Source organism: Meyerozyma guilliermondii, genomic scaffold (genome assembly GCF_000149425.1).
Source record: "Meyerozyma guilliermondii ATCC 6260 scaffold_5 genomic scaffold, whole genome shotgun sequence".
NCBI classification, from domain to species: Eukaryota; Fungi; Ascomycota; class Pichiomycetes; order Serinales; family Debaryomycetaceae; genus Meyerozyma; species Meyerozyma guilliermondii.
Window position 1 is genome coordinate 527,917 of NW_001809796.1, and position 16,576 is coordinate 544,492.

A 16,576-nucleotide genomic window follows, 5' to 3' on the forward strand; every position below is an offset into this window, starting at 1 on the left:
TCTGGACTCCTCGAACCTCGGTTTCACCTCGGTTCTTGTACTAACCAAGATCGGCACCGGCAAAGCGTCGGTTTCCGACGAGATCGCCTTGATTACCAAATTGGCTCGCCAATCTCACCTTGAATGCGTCCTCCACAGTGCAGGAACCACCATCGAAGGACCGTGGGATGAAGTCACAGACCTAATTGGGCAATTTCATGAGAAACTTCATGATAGCGGCGTGGTTCGGATTCAAAGTGATATCCGGATAGGTACTAGGAACGATAAGCATCAAACGCCAGCTGACAAAATTAGGGTAGTAGAGGAGAAATTGGCAAATAATTAGTTCATTGATCTAATAATACAGTTTGTAATCATCCTGGCGGTCATGGTACGGTTGGGGTGGAAAGTGGTCGTATGGAGGTTGTGGTTGAGGATGTTGAGGGTGTGGATGATGATTGTGATGGTGAAGTCCAGACAGGTGAACGTGAAGTTTTGGCTGGTTGAGTTGATTCAACTGGTTAAGACTTGGTTGGTTTAAGTTTGGATGGTTGGGATTAAGGTTCGGTTGGTTGGGTTGATTAAGGTTTGGTGGGCCTGGCTGATTAAGGTTTGGCTGGTTCGGCTGATTAAGGTTTGGCTGGTTCGGCTGGTTTAAGTTTGATTGGTTTTGGTGGTTTTGGTGGTTTGGCTGATTAAGATTTGGTTGGGTGGTTGGTTGATTTGCGTACCGCTGAAAAACCTGTGATGGCGATTGGTGCAAAAATGCCAGGTACTGACTAGGAACCCTTTGCTTTCCGTAGCCCAAAGCAAGATCCAGCTGGTGTTGTTCGTCGAGAAGTTGTTGTTCTTGCAAAACTGCCCGTTCGGTGATTTTTTGCTCTTTGGCACATTCCGTCACCACCTCATCGCTAACACTGAAACTCGACGGATTGGTCCAAAACAAGTACCGAACCATATCACGGCACTCTTTACTGGTAAATGTCTTTCCTGAAGCCTTGGAGAGCTCAGCAGCAATGCACCGCCATTTATCAAGCTCGGCATTATCCAATACTTCATGCAAAACCCGTCGGTCTTCCGGTGTCCACGACGAAGAATTGTTGTTTCCCTGTTGCCCCACAATCACCTGGTACCGGTTACGGGCCGCCAAGTAACTGCCCACGCCCGAAACCTCGGCGATTTCCACCCACAGCTTGCCCTCTTTTTTCAACCGCACAATCAAATCGTCTTGCTCGCGCGTATACTTCAGCCGACGCTTGGACCGTCGGTTTGACGCGCCACCCGCCGCCTCGGGCCGCACCGACGCCCTCGAAAGTGGCGGCCGCACCATCACCTGCTGGAGCTGCTCAACAAATCCTTTAGTATGCACCCCCGGTAACGCTCGCTGCACATCTCTCAGAATATCACGCAGACTATGATGCATTACTGCGTCACCAAACTTGGTGGTCACGTTCAGGTTTTGCCGCACCACCTGAGTTTGCCCGCCGGCGCCGGCGCCCTGACGGTACTCAACATGACTAAAATACGTGTTGTTTTGTGGCACAAAAACAACATTTCCAGGTCCATAGGTATCGAATTGTGGTGGATAATACATTTGTTGGTTGGGATATTGACCAGAACCAAAATAGGATGGAGGAGGAATCATCATTTGTGGGTTAAAATTGCGAGTTTCTTCACGAGGAGTATTGGCAACATCGGCCAGTTTTTGTGGATACTCTATAGGATTATTATAGCCACTCATAATTATCGCCATGGTATGGCAAAAGCCAATAAAAGTTTTTTCGTCGCGCGGGAAATTAGGGGTTTATAAAGAAGGTGATTCTATTATTAAGGGGCGGCTGTGAATTATCGTTTTTACGATACCCGCACATAATATACGATTTGGTGCGGTCCCGCCTTAAACGTTTACGATGCAGGCGCATGCACCCACCCACTGAACATAACTGCATGCAGTGTGCACAACGCATGCATAGTACAAAAATCAATGTACCCCGCCCGCCCTCTTAGTCATGACGAGATGCAGCAACTAAAATACGCGAGTGCTTTCAAGCAGATCTCACGACAAAACTCACCATAATATACACCACACTAACAGCATTGTTGCAAGCCCAAGAACGTGGCTAGTGTATGCTCGCGGCTTGAAGTGTCGCCAACAAACCGAAAAATAAACTCGTGAATCCGGATAAGGCGGGTGCGCCGCACAGCCTCGCGTAAAATGCACAAGCAGGCTTTATTGCAGTGAACCCTGAACGACATCTAACCGCGGCGTCGCGCAGGCGTCACAATAACTGGCTGAATAACCAATATGATTGCTCTTACCTGCACCGTTAAGCGACCTCGGTATGTACCAGGGCAATAAGCCACCGGTGGCAACGGTGGAGAGTGATCGCCGCCCCTTATATACACACCGTTACATACAGTACACTCGTATGCTCTTACAGGTGCACCACCTGAGGCATATCAATCTACATAAACTTTCATCTTTGATGATTTCTTCATGTCAGATATTGAACTGCGCAATAAGTTTGACGCTGCCTATGAGTTCGTGGCGGTAAATGATGTGGATTCTGAGTTGGAAACGGCTGCAAATTATCCCAAACATGTTTATCGTCGAGTAGATTGGGTGATCCTTCCTCTTCTTTGTGGGATTTATTTCTTACAATTTCTTGACAAATCTCTTTTAAATTATGCTGCGGTGATGGGGATCAAGGATAATCTTCGAGGGAACCAATTCAGTAATTTGGGAACCATATTGTATGTGGCTTATATTGTGTTTGAGCCTATAAGTGCATACTGTTTCCAAGTACTTCCACCGGCAAAATTTTTTGCCTTCTGTGTGACTGCTTGGGGGATAGTGGTTGCTCTCCATACGGTGTGCACATCTTATGCTTCGTTGATGGTTATTCGAGCACTTTTAGGATGTTTTGAGGCTTGTGTTGCACCAGGATGTATCATTATTACCGGGATGTGGTACTCGCATCGCCAACAATTGACGAGAATGGGGTTCTGGTCGATCCAGGCAGGAACATCGACAATTTTAGGTGGTCTTTTATCATTTGCTTTTCAACATGTCGACTCGTCGAAGACTTCTCTTAAATCTTGGCAGATTTTTTTCTTGATGATGGGACTAATAACGGTGGTTTTCGGCGTGGTGGTGTTTGTTTATCTTCCTAATAACCCGCTCGAGGCTACGTTTCTCGATGATGAACAAAAAAAAGTGGTTCTCAATAATATTCGTGAAAATGAAACCGGAACCGAAAATAAAACCTTTAAAAAAGCTCACATTTATGAACTTTTTTTCCACGATAAACATACCTGGCCAATGTTTATTCTCACATTGATCACCATGATTCCAACTGGCTCCGTCATAACCTTCAGCGTCACCATTATAGCTTCTTTTGGCTACTCCAGTAAACATGCTGCTCTCATGCAAATGCCCGTGGGAGTGTCCACCATAATTCTGATTCTTGGTGCCACCTACTTGTGCTCGTATTTCAATGGAAAGCACCGAAGCCATATTTTCGTTTCGCTTCTAATTCCTGCCATTATAGGCTATATCGTGATGCTTTCTTCAACCAACCAAATCGGCAATTTACTTTCGGTCTACTTGATCAATGTTGGAACCTGTGTTATCACCATGATCTACGCCTGGAACTCGAAAAATACAGCTGGCTATACCAAAAGACTCGCCAGAAATTGTCTCACAATGATAGCTTTTGCCGTAGGCTGTTTGATCGGTCCGCAACTTTTTAGGGCTTCCGATGCACCCCATTACAGAAGAGCAAAGATAACTCTTCTAGTGTTGTCAGCGGTGCTGATTCCACTTGTATATGCCATTGGACACATTCTGAAAACGGAAAATCGAAAGCGAGACCAACTTGAAGGCACCAAAGCTGAGCAAGAATGGTACGAAAAAGTTGGCGAAAACTTTCAGTTCAAGGACTTGACTGATGTGGAGAATATTCATTTTCGGTACCTGTACTAGCCACAATAATATGTAGATAGAGTGGTGAAAATACGCTAATAATACTGGAAAATACCAGAATAATAAGCAAAGAACAATAAAGCAAGAATAAGAATAAAATTAAGAATAAAGTAGATAAGAAAATAAAGAGTAAGCTCCAATTGGTTCACAAGCGAGATTACAATTGTTCACAAAGGAGTCAAATGAGTCACAAAAATTTGAAATATTTTCATCGACTCTTATTTCTTATCACGACCACTCGCTCATCGCTCGCGGTCGTGGCCATAGTCGTGTCCTGCACACCCGCACACCACCACCACCACCATTCTCAACACTCCGCAATTATTAATCTTCATCATGACAAGCATGCAGATCGATCCTCCCGGCTCCATAGACGAGGGCTTGTACCTGAGACAGATCTATGTGCTTGGAAAAGAAGCTATGATGCGTATGCAAAACGCAAATGTTTTAATTGTAGGACTTTCGGGACTCGGCGTGGAAATCGCCAAAAACGTCACTCTTGCTGGAGTCAAGCTGTTGGCGTTATACGATCCGGAACCAGTGAAAATCCAAGATCTCTCGTCACAGTTCTTCTTGAGAGAAGCGGACGTGGGTAGGTCTCGTGCGGAAGTTTCGGCATCCAGATTGTCGGAGTTGAACCAGTATGTTCCCATTTCGGTGGTTGATGATTTATCTGCATCCACACTTGCGCTGTTCAAGTGTGTGGTTTGCACCAATACGACGCTTGAAGAGCAGATTCGGATCAACGAGGTGACACATGCTAATGATACTGGGTTCATTTCCGCTGATGTCCGCGGTTTGTTCGGCCAGTTGTTTGTGGATTTCGGTGAAAAATTCACAGTGGTGGACCAGACCGGTGAGGAACCCCACCAGGGAATTGTCAGTGACATCGAAAAGGACGGAACCGTGACCATGCTTGACGATAATCGCCACGGCTTGGAGGACGGTGATTACGTCAAGTTCTCCGAGGTGCAAGGAATGCCCAATCTCAACGACGGAAACCCCCGGAAAATCGAGGTGTTGGGTCCCTATGCTTTCAGAATCAAACTCGGACCCAACGACGGCGAGTACGTCAAAGGAGGCTTGTATACCCAGGTTAAGATGCCCAAGGAATTCGAGTTCCAGTCGTTGCAAACCCAGCTCGCAAACCCAGAATACCTCATTTCCGACTTTGCCAAGTTCGACAGGCCTCCACAGCTCCACTTGGGCTTCCAGGCGTTGCAGATGTTTCGCAACCGCCATCAAAGTCTTCCTAGACCATGCAACCAAGAAGATGCCAACGAGTTGATTTCCTTCACGAAACAGCTTGCCAAACAAAATCCCTCGATTCTTGGCGACGCCGAGGTCGATGAAAAGCTTATCACAGAGTTGGCGTTCCAGGCCCAGGGAGATATACCCGGAATGGTGGCTCTTTTCGGTGGATTTATTGCCCAGGAAGTGTTGAAGAATTGCTCGTCCAAATTCACTCCTGCTAAACAATGGGTGTATTTCGACTCATTGGAATCTTTGCCAGATCCAACAGAGTACCCAAGAACACCCGAAACCACCAAGCCTCAAAACTCACGCTATGATCTGCAAATCGCTGTCTTCGGCTCCAAATTCCAGGAAACGATTGCAAACTTGAATGTCTTCTTGGTGGGATCCGGTGCTATTGGATGCGAAATGATGAAGAACTGGGCAATGATGGGGCTCGGTAGTGGTCCAAAGGGTAAAATCACGGTCACCGATATGGACTCTATTGAAAAATCAAACTTAAACCGTCAATTTTTGTTCCGTCCAAAAGATGTCGGCAAAAACAAATCCGAAGTCGCAGCCGCAGCCGCTCTCGACATGAACCCCGACCTTCACATCGAGGCCAAATTGGAAAAAGTCGGTCCTGAAACCGAAGATCTCTACGATGACGACTTTTGGAATGGACTCGATTTTGTCACCAATGCGCTCGACAACGTCGATGCTCGTACCTATGTCGACAGGCGCTGTGTGTTCTACAAGAAGCCTCTTCTCGAATCTGGAACTCTTGGTACCAAGGGAAATACTCAAGTCGTTATACCCAACTTGACCGAATCATACGCCAGTTCGCACGATCCACCAGAGAAGCTGATTCCGCTCTGTACTCTCCGGTCGTTTCCTAACAAAATCGACCACACCATTGCGTGGGCAAAGTCGCTTTTCCAAGGCTATTTTGCTGATCTGCCCGAGACCGTCAATTTGTACCTCAGTCAACCAAACTACGTCGAGCAAACTCTCAAACAGAATCCTGATATCAAGGGCACTCTTGCCAATATCCGGGACTATCTCGTGAGCAGACCCTATACTTTTGACGACTGTATACGTTGGGCTCGTACTCGATTCGAGGAAAAATTCAATCATGAGATTCTCCAGTTATTATACAACTTTCCCGTCGACGCCAAAACTTCCAATGGAGCTCCTTTCTGGTCTGGACCCAAGAGAGCACCTACACCTTTGAGGTTTGACATCAACAACCCCGACCACTTCAACTTTGTGGTTGGTGGTGCCAATCTTTTGGCTTCGATCTACGGCTTGAAGGAAACCAGTGCATCGCGTGAAGATTACAAGAAGGTTGTAGAGTCGATGCACTTTGATCCATATGAGCCCAAATCGGGAGTCAGCATCGCTGCTAACGATGCCGAAGCAGAAGAACAACAGCGCAGTATGTCTGGAAGTATTGATGATGACGAGATCAAGAAAATTGCTGCTGAGTTGCCAGAACCCGCTTCGTTAGCTGGTTTCCGTCTCACCCCCATCGAGTTCGAAAAGGATGATGATACCAACCACCACATCGAATTTATCGCAGCTGCTTCAAATTGCCGTGCTTTGAACTATGCTATCGAGACCGCAGATGCGTCCAAGACCAAGCTTATTGCCGGAAAAATTGTGCCTGCTATTGCGACTACAACCGCATTGGTTACTGGTCTTGTGTGCTTGGAGTTGTACAAAGTGGTTGCTAAGGATACCAACATCGAGCACTACAAGAACGGTTTTGTCAATCTTGCGCTTCCATTTGTCGGATTTTCAGAACCAATTCTGTCGCCAAAGGGTAAGTATAACGGAGTTGAGTTCGACTCAATTTGGGACCGGTTCGAAATTGAAGGTGATATCACCTTACAAGAGCTTCTTGACTACTTTGCCAACGAAAAAGGGTTAGAAATCTCCATGTTGTCGTATGGAGTTTCACTCTTGTATGCCTCGTTCTTCCCTCCAAAGAAGATCAAGGACAGAAGCACAATGAAAATGACTGCTCTCATCAAAGAGGTGAGCAAGAAGGAAATTCCTCCTCATGTTCACAACTTGATTCTCGAAATCTGCTGCGATGACAAGGAGGGTGAAGATGTGGATGTTCCTTACATCTGTATCAAGATCTAGAATTATATATATACTTTCCTATCGACAACCAGCATGACATCGCTGTCATGTGCTATAACTAACATTGTCATATCGCGACGACCCTTCATCAACTCTATTATCAATCCTTTGTTCGCCGGGTCAAGTTTCGAAGTGCACTCGTCAAATAACATTATTTGAGGTTTGCGAAGAAGCGACCTTGCAATGCAAAGCCGTTGTGCTTGTCCACCACTCAAGGAACAACTTGGGTAGACGCTGATGTTCGTTTGTAGCCCTTCTGGAAGACCATTAACAAAGTCTAACAAATTCACTTTTTCGAGAACAGTATCAATCTCGTCAGCTGAAAAATTGCCGTTTTCGAGTCCATAGGTTAGGTTTGCGTAAATCGTACCTTCAAACAAGTCAGCATCCTGAGGAATTATTGCAATCTGAGATCTCCACCACAGAGTCGAAACCAAATTGATATCTGTTCCTCCAACAAATATTGTTCCAGGTCTCACACTGCACAACTTCAAGAGAAGCTTGAACAAGGTGCTTTTACCCCTTCCTGATTTTCCAACGATGCCCACAACTTCTCCTTTGTTGACATGGAAACTGAGTCCATCAAATATCTGGTACCCCTGGACATACCCAAAAGTCAAATGTCGAACCTCAATCAAGCTACTCACAGGAAAGTAATTCGGACACTTTGTTCCGCCAGTTTCGAGTGTAGAGCTAGGGAGCTGCAAAAGCCTTGATATATGTGATCCGACCCGCTGAGCGCGAGCTATCTCGGGAATCTGATGTAAAAGTGTTGCCCCTGTCGTCATGACAAAAGTGAGCATTGTCACAACTTGAACAAACTGTCCGGTGGTATATTCGCCCAGTCCAATCAATGTCATTCCGTAGTAGAGTATGGTAGCAGTAGATGCCGAAGCACACAAATCTGTCAACGCAAGACCCAATCCAATGTAGACAGCTCTTCTTTTCCCCTCTTGCTCTAACTTCGAAACTCGGTTAAAAGACTTGATTTTAAACATTTCGTTCAAGTCAAAGCAAATGATGGTCCTAAGATTGGAAATACATTCTTGAGACAATTGTTCGGAATATGTTACCCTGGTCTTGTATCTGTCCTCGGCAACTTCCATTATACGAGCATAACCCGAGGTTATTGCAAATAAAATGGGACCAAATGAAATGCCCACTAGGGCCAATTTCCATCCCACGACAATAGCCCATACGACACCAACTACCACCATGACTACCAACCCAGTGTATATGGTAAGCCACTGGGATATCAAGCATCGAAGATCACGGGTATCGTTCATGAGAAGCGACGTGAGGTAAGTAGGGTTGGTTTTGGTGAAAAATTGTACTTCTTGAGAGCAAAGATTCAGGAAAACCGATTGTCGGATTCTGAAAATCCACTGTTCACTGACGTATGCCATCACAAATTGAGTAAGATACGTGAAGATTCCAGTTGCCAAAGCCACCACCAAGGCATAGCAAGACCATGTAACGAGCACCTTCTTCTCGGTATGAGGAGTTATCATGATGTTCAACATATGTGAAGAGCAAAATGAAAAGATTGGAGTCATAATGCCGGTGAAAATAGAGCCTATTAACCCTGCTGCTATAATGTACCACCGAGGTAAATATGACCGACAATCGCTTAGTATACGCAAGGCAGATAAGACATTCACGGAGGTTTCATCTTCTTCATCAACGCTTACTTCTTCGACTGAAACCGCGCTGGAACCATCGACCATTGATTGTCGTTTTTTTCTTTCCTCACCTTTAAACCTCAAGTATTCTTTTTCGTCTCGAATCTCATTCAACCGGCCCTGGAGTACAATGCTACCTCTTTCCATCAAGATTACGTTGTCGTCAGACTCAATTTCACGAAGATTGTGGGTGATAATTATGGTCGTCTTTCCTTTCCGCCAGCTTCTTATACGGTCCATCATACGTGCTCGGCTAGAACCATCAAGGGAGCCCAATGCTTCATCTAGGATAAGAATAGGAGTGTTTCTGACCCACGCTCGCGCCAAACCAATTCGTTGTCGTTGACCTCCAGAAATCGAGTCTGAGGAAATTGGAGCATCTTCACCACCGATTGTAGAGATTAGCTCACCCAACTCTGCAAACTCATAGGCAGAATCAATGGTAGACTGGGGAAGTTCTTCTCGTCTCGCATAGCAGATATTGTTTTTGAGTGAACCTTCAAATACGATTGAGTCTTGTTGAATCAAGGTGACATGATCGTTTATCCATTTTCGTGATAACAAGTCCATTGAAATATCTCCAAGACTCACGGTTCCGTCCAATGGGCGCCGAAATCCCATCATCAAGTCAGCCACGGTCGACTTACCACAACCTGATTGTCCTATGATGAACGAGAAAGTTCCATGCTTTACTTCAAGATTCAAATGTTCGATCGAGTAGGATAAATCTGGCTGATACTGAAAGGAGACCTCCCGTAGCCTTACCAGGTATTTTGAAATGGATGGATATAATCCCAAGTCTACTTTATGGCCCTGTTCCTTTGTTCCTGTAACACTGAGAATCCGCAGAATTCCCGCTTTGGCCTCATTGATAGTGCAAATCTGGTCGCTGACTTCAGAGATTTCAGGACCAATCATCATGCATGCGCTAAAGGCAGTGAACACATTCTGTATGGTCGCAGAGTGATTTTTAATCAAAGTTATCCCATACCAAAAGCCCTCAACACACATCGATAGCCCTATAGTCTTGATGATTCCGTCGTTCATAGCACTCAAATTTGAAAGACGAGTGAACGAAGCAGCAGAGCTTGCAGTATACATGTGAAACTTATCTGCTTCAGCTTTCTGGCCATGGAATATGCGTACAATCGAGCTCTTGGCGACAATCCAATTCACCACGTTCGAAGCCATTGACGACCAGTGGTTTTCAGCTTCAACAGCTCTGTACATCAACCGCCAGAAGCAATATCCAATTCCGAAAATCAAAGGAAAAGTGGCACTCATGACAAGAGTGAGAGACCACGAGTATATCATTCCGGTAACGAAAAGCGAAATAACCGTGGAGACCGACAGAACAAACTGACCCAAAGCCTCTGATAAACCTTCTCGAAACTCCTCCACACATCGATTTACTTGGGTAAGGTCGCCAATAACGTTTCCAGATTGGTCCAGCCACAGCAAATCCTTTGAAAGGATCAGATTTGTCACTGCCGTTCTCGCTCTTCTCGCCTGAATCTCCCCGAAAATCATACTCATCATAGTCCCAAACCATATAAGAGCTGCTCTAGAAGCGCCTATAACGACGATCATACCACAAGTGAAACCGGTTTTTTGCACAAAAATTTTTGAGTCGATTCTTCCACGAATAAATGAACCAAGTATATCAAATGCTTGCCCATAAACTATCGATTGTCCAGCAGAGCATGCAGCGGTAGCCAGCATACTGATAATTGATAAAATGAGGTACGGCAAGTCTGAGCGCTCTGTGAATGCAAAAAGACTAGCCTTCTCATACCGGTCAATCTCCATCTTCAAGGTAATCTGTTTCCGGTATAGATTTTAAAGAACCGAGTTCTATCGAGTTTTTCAGTTCAATTTTTTGCGGTCTCATGGTGAAACTGATCTCTTGCAAGGTTTAAATATAGTGTGTGGAGTGTTCCCTAGCAGAAAAATATGCAGGTAAAATGTGACATATCTTGAAAATTTCCTTTTTGGGCGTTGACAAAGAAACCCGTTTGCTAATAAACCGGATGGTCCTGAAGTGAATAATCGTAATCGCTCTTATCAAAAAGGTCCTTGCTATCCTTATCGAGCACCCGAAGCTTCTCAGCGCGCTTGCGGCTGCTTGCAATACGTTCGAGCGGAATTGCAGCAGCCCCATACCCGAGCATGTAGAGTCCATTGAAGAACAATTCCAATCTCTCAAACTGGTCATCTGTAGTAGATAATTCACATAGACACCGAAAAGTGAGCTGGAATATTATAGCTTTATGGTCGAAAAGTCCAACCGGCAAATAGTAGTTGTCGCTTTCTAGAAAAGCAGTATCGCCAGGTCGCACCGGTTTCCGCTTGATGAAAAACGTCGTTCGACAAACATCGTCTACAATGTTTGTGATCATAGCATGTCGTTTGGGAAGATGTAGGAACCCAGGTGTAGTGAAGATCTTCAAGTATAGGTACTTCATGCTCACTTGCTGGCAATAATCGTACCATGAGTAGTAGCTTACAGGATCGTCAGCTTTATCAACTGCATACGCAGATTTAGGAAGTGTCACTTTGTCGGGAAGATCATATTCGGGATGTGCACAAGATGTGATTGAGATCTTGAAGTCACTTTTCACCCCAGGCATAATTTGAACACATTCTGCATCGTGTATGGCACTCAATAATTTGGAGATCTTGCCAGGAGCAACTTGTCCAAGGGTTCCACTTTGCTTAAAAGTTTCACATATCTCGTCCAAATAAAACTCAAAAAGATCGATAGCATTAACAGCGTCTTCGGTGCACCCAAGAAACTCATTGTACTCAGGAATTGGTGGCATGTTGGTGATGAGAAATCCAAGCTTCACTAGCGACGCATGATACAACGGATTCACGCTGTAATTGAAAGATCCGGACTCACGAAATGTGTGTAAGGTATCTTGACGTTTTCTAGGATCTGTGTTCAAAATCACGATCCATTCGTACATGAAAAACCACAGCTTGGCAAGAGTTATACCCGGAGTTAGCTCTCGGTTTGGCTCCAATTCCGTGAGCTTATTGTATCTGTTCAAAAGCTCTTTCGCTTTGTCCAAATGCTCCTTCCACGAGTTTGTGATATTCTGACTGTCAATCATACCTCCCTCCGCAAAAAATGTTGAGAGAAGTAGAACCGTGAGAATAAGACCTTCAATTTTCATTCGGGCATCATCGTTGTCTGTATAAGACATTGGCTCAGACTTGACCAATTCTAGGGACCGTAAAACGAATTTCTTTCGATTCGTATCATGGATTGGCTTCTTGTTCTTTGTAAACGAATAGGTGGCTGCGAGTGCCAAGAGTGAGTATAGCAAGTGTTTTCTATTGACCGCATGCTGTAAGAAAATGTGTACCGCTTGATTGGTTTCGATGTTTGTAGCGAATGGGTGCAAGTGAAAAGACATATCTGTGGAAGTGATTTCTTTGAAATAAAACAAATCGGTGCCAGTCAAATTGTTCAGGTTAATGACTTCTGTGATGAGTTCCGAGTTGGAGGAGTAGCTGTTTTGAGCAATGTTCGAGCTCATATTATTGTTCCAATTCTTAAGGGTCTGGAAATACGACGATTCGTCAAATCCCAAATTGAAGGTGGTGTCGTAAATGCCATTAGTAGTGGGGTCCAAATTGGAAGGTGAAAGGTCTGGAAGTGTCCAATCTTGAGCCAGAAGTTCGTACTCCGAAAGATCATTGGCAAGGTAATTGGCATACTCAAGAACACCTTTGACAGCCTCTGATTCTTGTTCGGTGCTTGTATTCAAAAGAGACGGTATTGGTGAAACTTCAGGCTGAGTTTGAATTTGAACTTTTTTGTGTTTCAGCGACAGCGGTTCAGTTCCTCTTGTTCCATTAGTAACCACCTTGACGTTATCGGGATATCTGCACACAGAATTGAACCGCTGACAACATTGACAAATCGGATGAGTTTCGTCGCACTTCATTTTGCGCCTCTTGCATTCTATACAGCCGTTCCTGCTGTACTTCCGTTTCTTCACACCACGCCTGTTGTGGATATATATGTCGGAAATGGTGCCAAAGTGGCTCATCATCAACTAGGTACGGAGTTTTGAAAGTTTCAAAATACGAATCTGGCAGTAGCCGATGCGGCAGTATGCAGGTCGTCGTAGTGCCAAACAGTCAGTACCACCAGCTTTTCAAAATCTCCCTAGATTGTTATCTGGTGGTCGTATACGACCTCCTGAAGTTCGCGGACCAGATTTTCAGCGTCGGGAATTTTTTGCACTTCGTAGCGTTGAGGTTCATACAGTCGCCGGTATGTTCCAAATGCCACATTGGAGAGCACAATGGCTCCAATTGTGATGGTGGTTAAGAAGACCAACGATTTCCATGTGGTGTGAACAAAGAAACCATTTATGATATCTGCGAAAGTTTCTGCTGCAATTTTTCCGGTGCCGATATGCGCCGGGTCTCGATTCATGCACTTTTTCCACTTTGTGCACATCAGTTCGAGAGCAGGAATTCTTTTGTTTCCATTCTCCACCGAGCAGCGATTTCGGGTATATTCTCGCTGACAACGAGCAACCTCTTCCATAAGTTCGATGGTGTAAAGTTCAATTTTGTGCTGAATATCAACGCTTATCACCTTATAGAACCTCCAAACAAAGTAGAACACAGCCAAAACCACTGCTATGTTAACAGCGAGCTGTAAATACAACGATATAAGGTACGGCGTGGAGGGATCACGTAAAATGGAGCGTCGATTATATGATTTTTCTTCATGATTGATACGTTTCCAGTAAAATTTGGAGGATTTTTGTTCACTTGCGACGTGTCTGGGGACGGAAGTAGCTACAGTTTCATTTTCTAGCAGTGAAATCGAGTCTCGTGGTGTTCTTTTGTGCATGGAGAAAGAAGTTGCAACGCATGAGAATCGCGACAAGATATCTGGTGTTGGGGTGTGATGATGCATCGGAAGAGAAGAAGAGTAGAAGAGAAGGTTGAGAAAAGATCTACAAAATACTAGATAAATATAGCCACTGAATAAAGATCTTTGCTGGAACAACTTCAGATCATCAAAAGATATTTGCACAAAAAGCTTTAGGTATTTTTCACTTTCTTTCGTTTAGTACTCTATTGTTCAAAAATGTATTTCAGTTGATTCTCAGCTTCCTGATTTGGGACGTGGTTTGCCTCTGGATATTGGTGTGCAATTGATAGTCGAGCAACAATTGAAAGCTGGGAATGTCTGTTCCACCGGTATATCAGCGCGCGGCTCGTGAATTTGCAACCATTCAAAAATACCAGAAAAATATGTTTGAGAGTTTGGAGTTGTTGATCCGTATTCTTTGATGATCAAGTAAACACCCAAGAAAGTTTCAATCCGAAGCAACACAAAAAAAAATAGTTAGACTAGAATTTTATCAGTAAATGCTAGTGGACTAAAAGCTCACTAGATGCACTCCAGGACCGTGCGAAGTTGCGAAATTCACCAGCTTCGTTTCATGGCAGATGGACTTCGCTCGGTGATCCGGTCGTTCAAGTACGAGGAGTCGAACCAACGCAACAAGGTCACCAAGCCTGCAGCCTCCAAAAGATCAAAAATCACAAAATCGTCACCTTATGATGGAATGAAAGATCTTCCACCGTCGCTTGCTGACGACTTGGAAGTTCTATTTGTAGGCTACAATCCGGGCGTAGAATCTTCAGCCCAACAGCATCATTATGCCCATTTCACAAATCTTTTTTGGAAACTTTTCAACGATTCAAAGCTTTTTTTGGCGGTTTTAGGTTTGGAAGTTGAAAAGGTTAAAATTGAAGATGAGTTGTTCGGACAACTTATCGAGAAAAAAGAGGGTACTTACATCACGAAGATTAAAGCAGCGCAAGACTACGAGCTAGCAAAATACAAAATAGGGTTTACTGACTTGGTTCTTCGATGTACCAAAGCAGCAAGTGAATTAACCATGACTGAAAAATTGCAAAATGTCCCACGATTAATAGACGAATTCAACAAAACAAAGGCTAAAAGAGTGGTTTTCATAGGTAAGGGAATTTGGGAAATTGTGGTCAAATATTTGAGCAATCAGACGGGAAATAATGTCAAATTGAATAAGTTGAATTTCAAATGGGGACTCCAACAAGACAGCGAATACAGCGATTACAATCGAATATTACAACAATTTCACAAGTTGGTCCCTGGAACAAAGTTATACGTATTTCCCAATACCTCGGGGTTGGTGGCTAGTATGAAGTACCCTGAAAAGTTGCAGTTGTGGATGAAATTGGTGAGTGACATAGATAAAGAACTACTCAATGACAAAAGAACTGAAGAAACTAACTCAATGACTGAATGATGAACTTCAAAGTGAACTGAATCATGAACTGAATGATGAATGAAAAAAAAAACCAAAACAATGACAAGTGAGCTGAAAAGAACTAACTCAATGACTTAATGATGAACTAACTGAATGGAAAGAACCACACTCATAAATGGACTGAATGATGGACCGATATAAACTGAACAGAATGAAAAAAAAAAAGTCATAAAAGAACGGAACGAAGAAGACTAACTCATAACGAACTGAATGATGAACGGAATGAAAAAGACCAACTCAAATGGACTGAATGAAAGTACTAACTCATTATGTACTGAAGGAAAACACCACCAAGTGACCGGATCAAACCTCACATAAAAGTGGATTTTAGAGTGAAGAAAATTGTTCATGAGAAAATGAACGCTTCATAATGAATTGTCTCTATATACATATACTTACATCGGCGCCATGAAATACATGGCTATGAACCACAACAATAGTTCAGACTCTCTCTTCAAAGTTCCCAATCTTGTTCATGGCGAACTACTAGCGCCATATTTTGGCAAATGCATTTTCCACTCCACTGTTAAACTTTATACTGCTCTCTTCGTCATTTATATGCTCGCCGTATTGGCCGTAATTGTCCACAAATAACTTATCCACCACGTATCGTATCTTCTTACACTGCTCTACATCTACACAGTCCTCGTAGAAGAGCTGTTTGAGCGCCCGTGTCTGGGTTTCAACACATTTTGTGTGGGTTTTGATCTCAGCTTCGCATCGGTTACTCAGTGTCAAATTCCATCCACGAAGACACTCTACCACCTGTTGTTGGATCTCGGCACAGTTGACCTGGGTGGCACTTTTGAGGGTTTCCCGCCTTTTATATTGATCGAATTCGTGGGAATATGGTTGTTTTTCACGCTGGCGAAGAATAGAGTTGACTTTGTTCTGTTGGGGAGAAACTTCAAATTTGGATTGTTGCGATGTTTCTGGATTAGCCTGCTCGAAGAACGCTCCTAGATCTTCTGGGAGCTCTTTGGACACCTGTGTGGAGTCCTTGTCGCTGGAGAACGGCCACATGGTGAATACGAATATGAAGAAGTTCGCGAAGCTGCGAAATTTGTGAGAAGCTGCGAAAGCTGCGAAAAGTGGAGGATGAAGGAAAAATGAAGCTACAGTAATTGAAAGTTGTCTGGCTCACATAGACGACATAGACCAATCTAAACACACCTAAAACACCTAGAACACCTAGA

General features: G+C 44.1%; 8 protein-coding genes across 8 annotated transcripts; 3 read left to right on the forward strand and 5 right to left on the reverse strand. All coding sequences in view use genetic code 12, as the record gives it.

Moving 5' to 3' along the window:
- Positions 1–334: 334 nt before the first annotated feature.
- On the reverse strand, positions 335–1,732 carry AAF1 (C2H2-type transcription factor AAF1; the record flags this gene model as incomplete). Its single annotated transcript, XM_001483449.1, has 1 exon — positions 335–1,732. The coding sequence occupies one exon, from the start codon at positions 1,730–1,732 to the stop codon at positions 335–337; it is 1,398 nt and encodes a 465-aa protein (XP_001483499.2).
- A 744-nt stretch (positions 1,733–2,476) lies between these two features.
- PGUG_04229 (uncharacterized protein) lies at positions 2,477–3,964 on the forward strand (the record flags this gene model as incomplete). Its single annotated transcript, XM_001483450.1, has 1 exon — positions 2,477–3,964. The coding sequence occupies one exon, from the start codon at positions 2,477–2,479 to the stop codon at positions 3,962–3,964; it is 1,488 nt and encodes a 495-aa protein (XP_001483500.2).
- Positions 3,965–4,300: 336 nt separating this feature from the next.
- Positions 4,301–7,348, forward strand: UBA1 (E1 ubiquitin-activating protein; the record flags this gene model as incomplete). The annotated part of the gene is made up of 1 exon (XM_001483451.1): positions 4,301–7,348. One exon carries the CDS (start codon positions 4,301–4,303, stop codon positions 7,346–7,348), a length of 3,048 nt encoding a protein of 1,015 aa, XP_001483501.2.
- Positions 7,349–7,350: 2 nt separating this feature from the next.
- HST6 (ATP-binding cassette alpha-factor transporter) lies at positions 7,351–10,839 on the reverse strand (the record flags this gene model as incomplete). The annotated part of the gene is made up of 1 exon (XM_001483452.1): positions 7,351–10,839. One exon carries the CDS (start codon positions 10,837–10,839, stop codon positions 7,351–7,353), a length of 3,489 nt encoding a protein of 1,162 aa, XP_001483502.2.
- Positions 10,840–11,048: 209 nt separating this feature from the next.
- PGUG_04232 (Zn(II)2Cys6 transcription factor domain-containing protein) lies at positions 11,049–13,094 on the reverse strand (the record flags this gene model as incomplete). The annotated part of the gene is made up of 1 exon (XM_001483453.1): positions 11,049–13,094. The coding sequence occupies one exon, from the start codon at positions 13,092–13,094 to the stop codon at positions 11,049–11,051; it is 2,046 nt and encodes a 681-aa protein (XP_001483503.2).
- Positions 13,095–13,210: 116 nt separating this feature from the next.
- Positions 13,211–13,975, reverse strand: PGUG_04233 (uncharacterized protein; the record flags this gene model as incomplete). The annotated part of the gene is made up of 1 exon (XM_001483454.1): positions 13,211–13,975. One exon carries the CDS (start codon positions 13,973–13,975, stop codon positions 13,211–13,213), a length of 765 nt encoding a protein of 254 aa, XP_001483504.2.
- Positions 13,976–14,459: 484 nt separating this feature from the next.
- PGUG_04234 (uncharacterized protein) lies at positions 14,460–15,359 on the forward strand (the record flags this gene model as incomplete). Its single annotated transcript, XM_001483455.1, has 1 exon — positions 14,460–15,359. The coding sequence occupies one exon, from the start codon at positions 14,460–14,462 to the stop codon at positions 15,357–15,359; it is 900 nt and encodes a 299-aa protein (XP_001483505.1).
- A 507-nt stretch (positions 15,360–15,866) lies between these two features.
- Positions 15,867–16,403, reverse strand: PGUG_04235 (uncharacterized protein; the record flags this gene model as incomplete). The annotated part of the gene is made up of 1 exon (XM_001483456.1): positions 15,867–16,403. One exon carries the CDS (start codon positions 16,401–16,403, stop codon positions 15,867–15,869), a length of 537 nt encoding a protein of 178 aa, XP_001483506.2.
- Between the last annotated feature and the right edge of the window lie 173 nt (positions 16,404–16,576).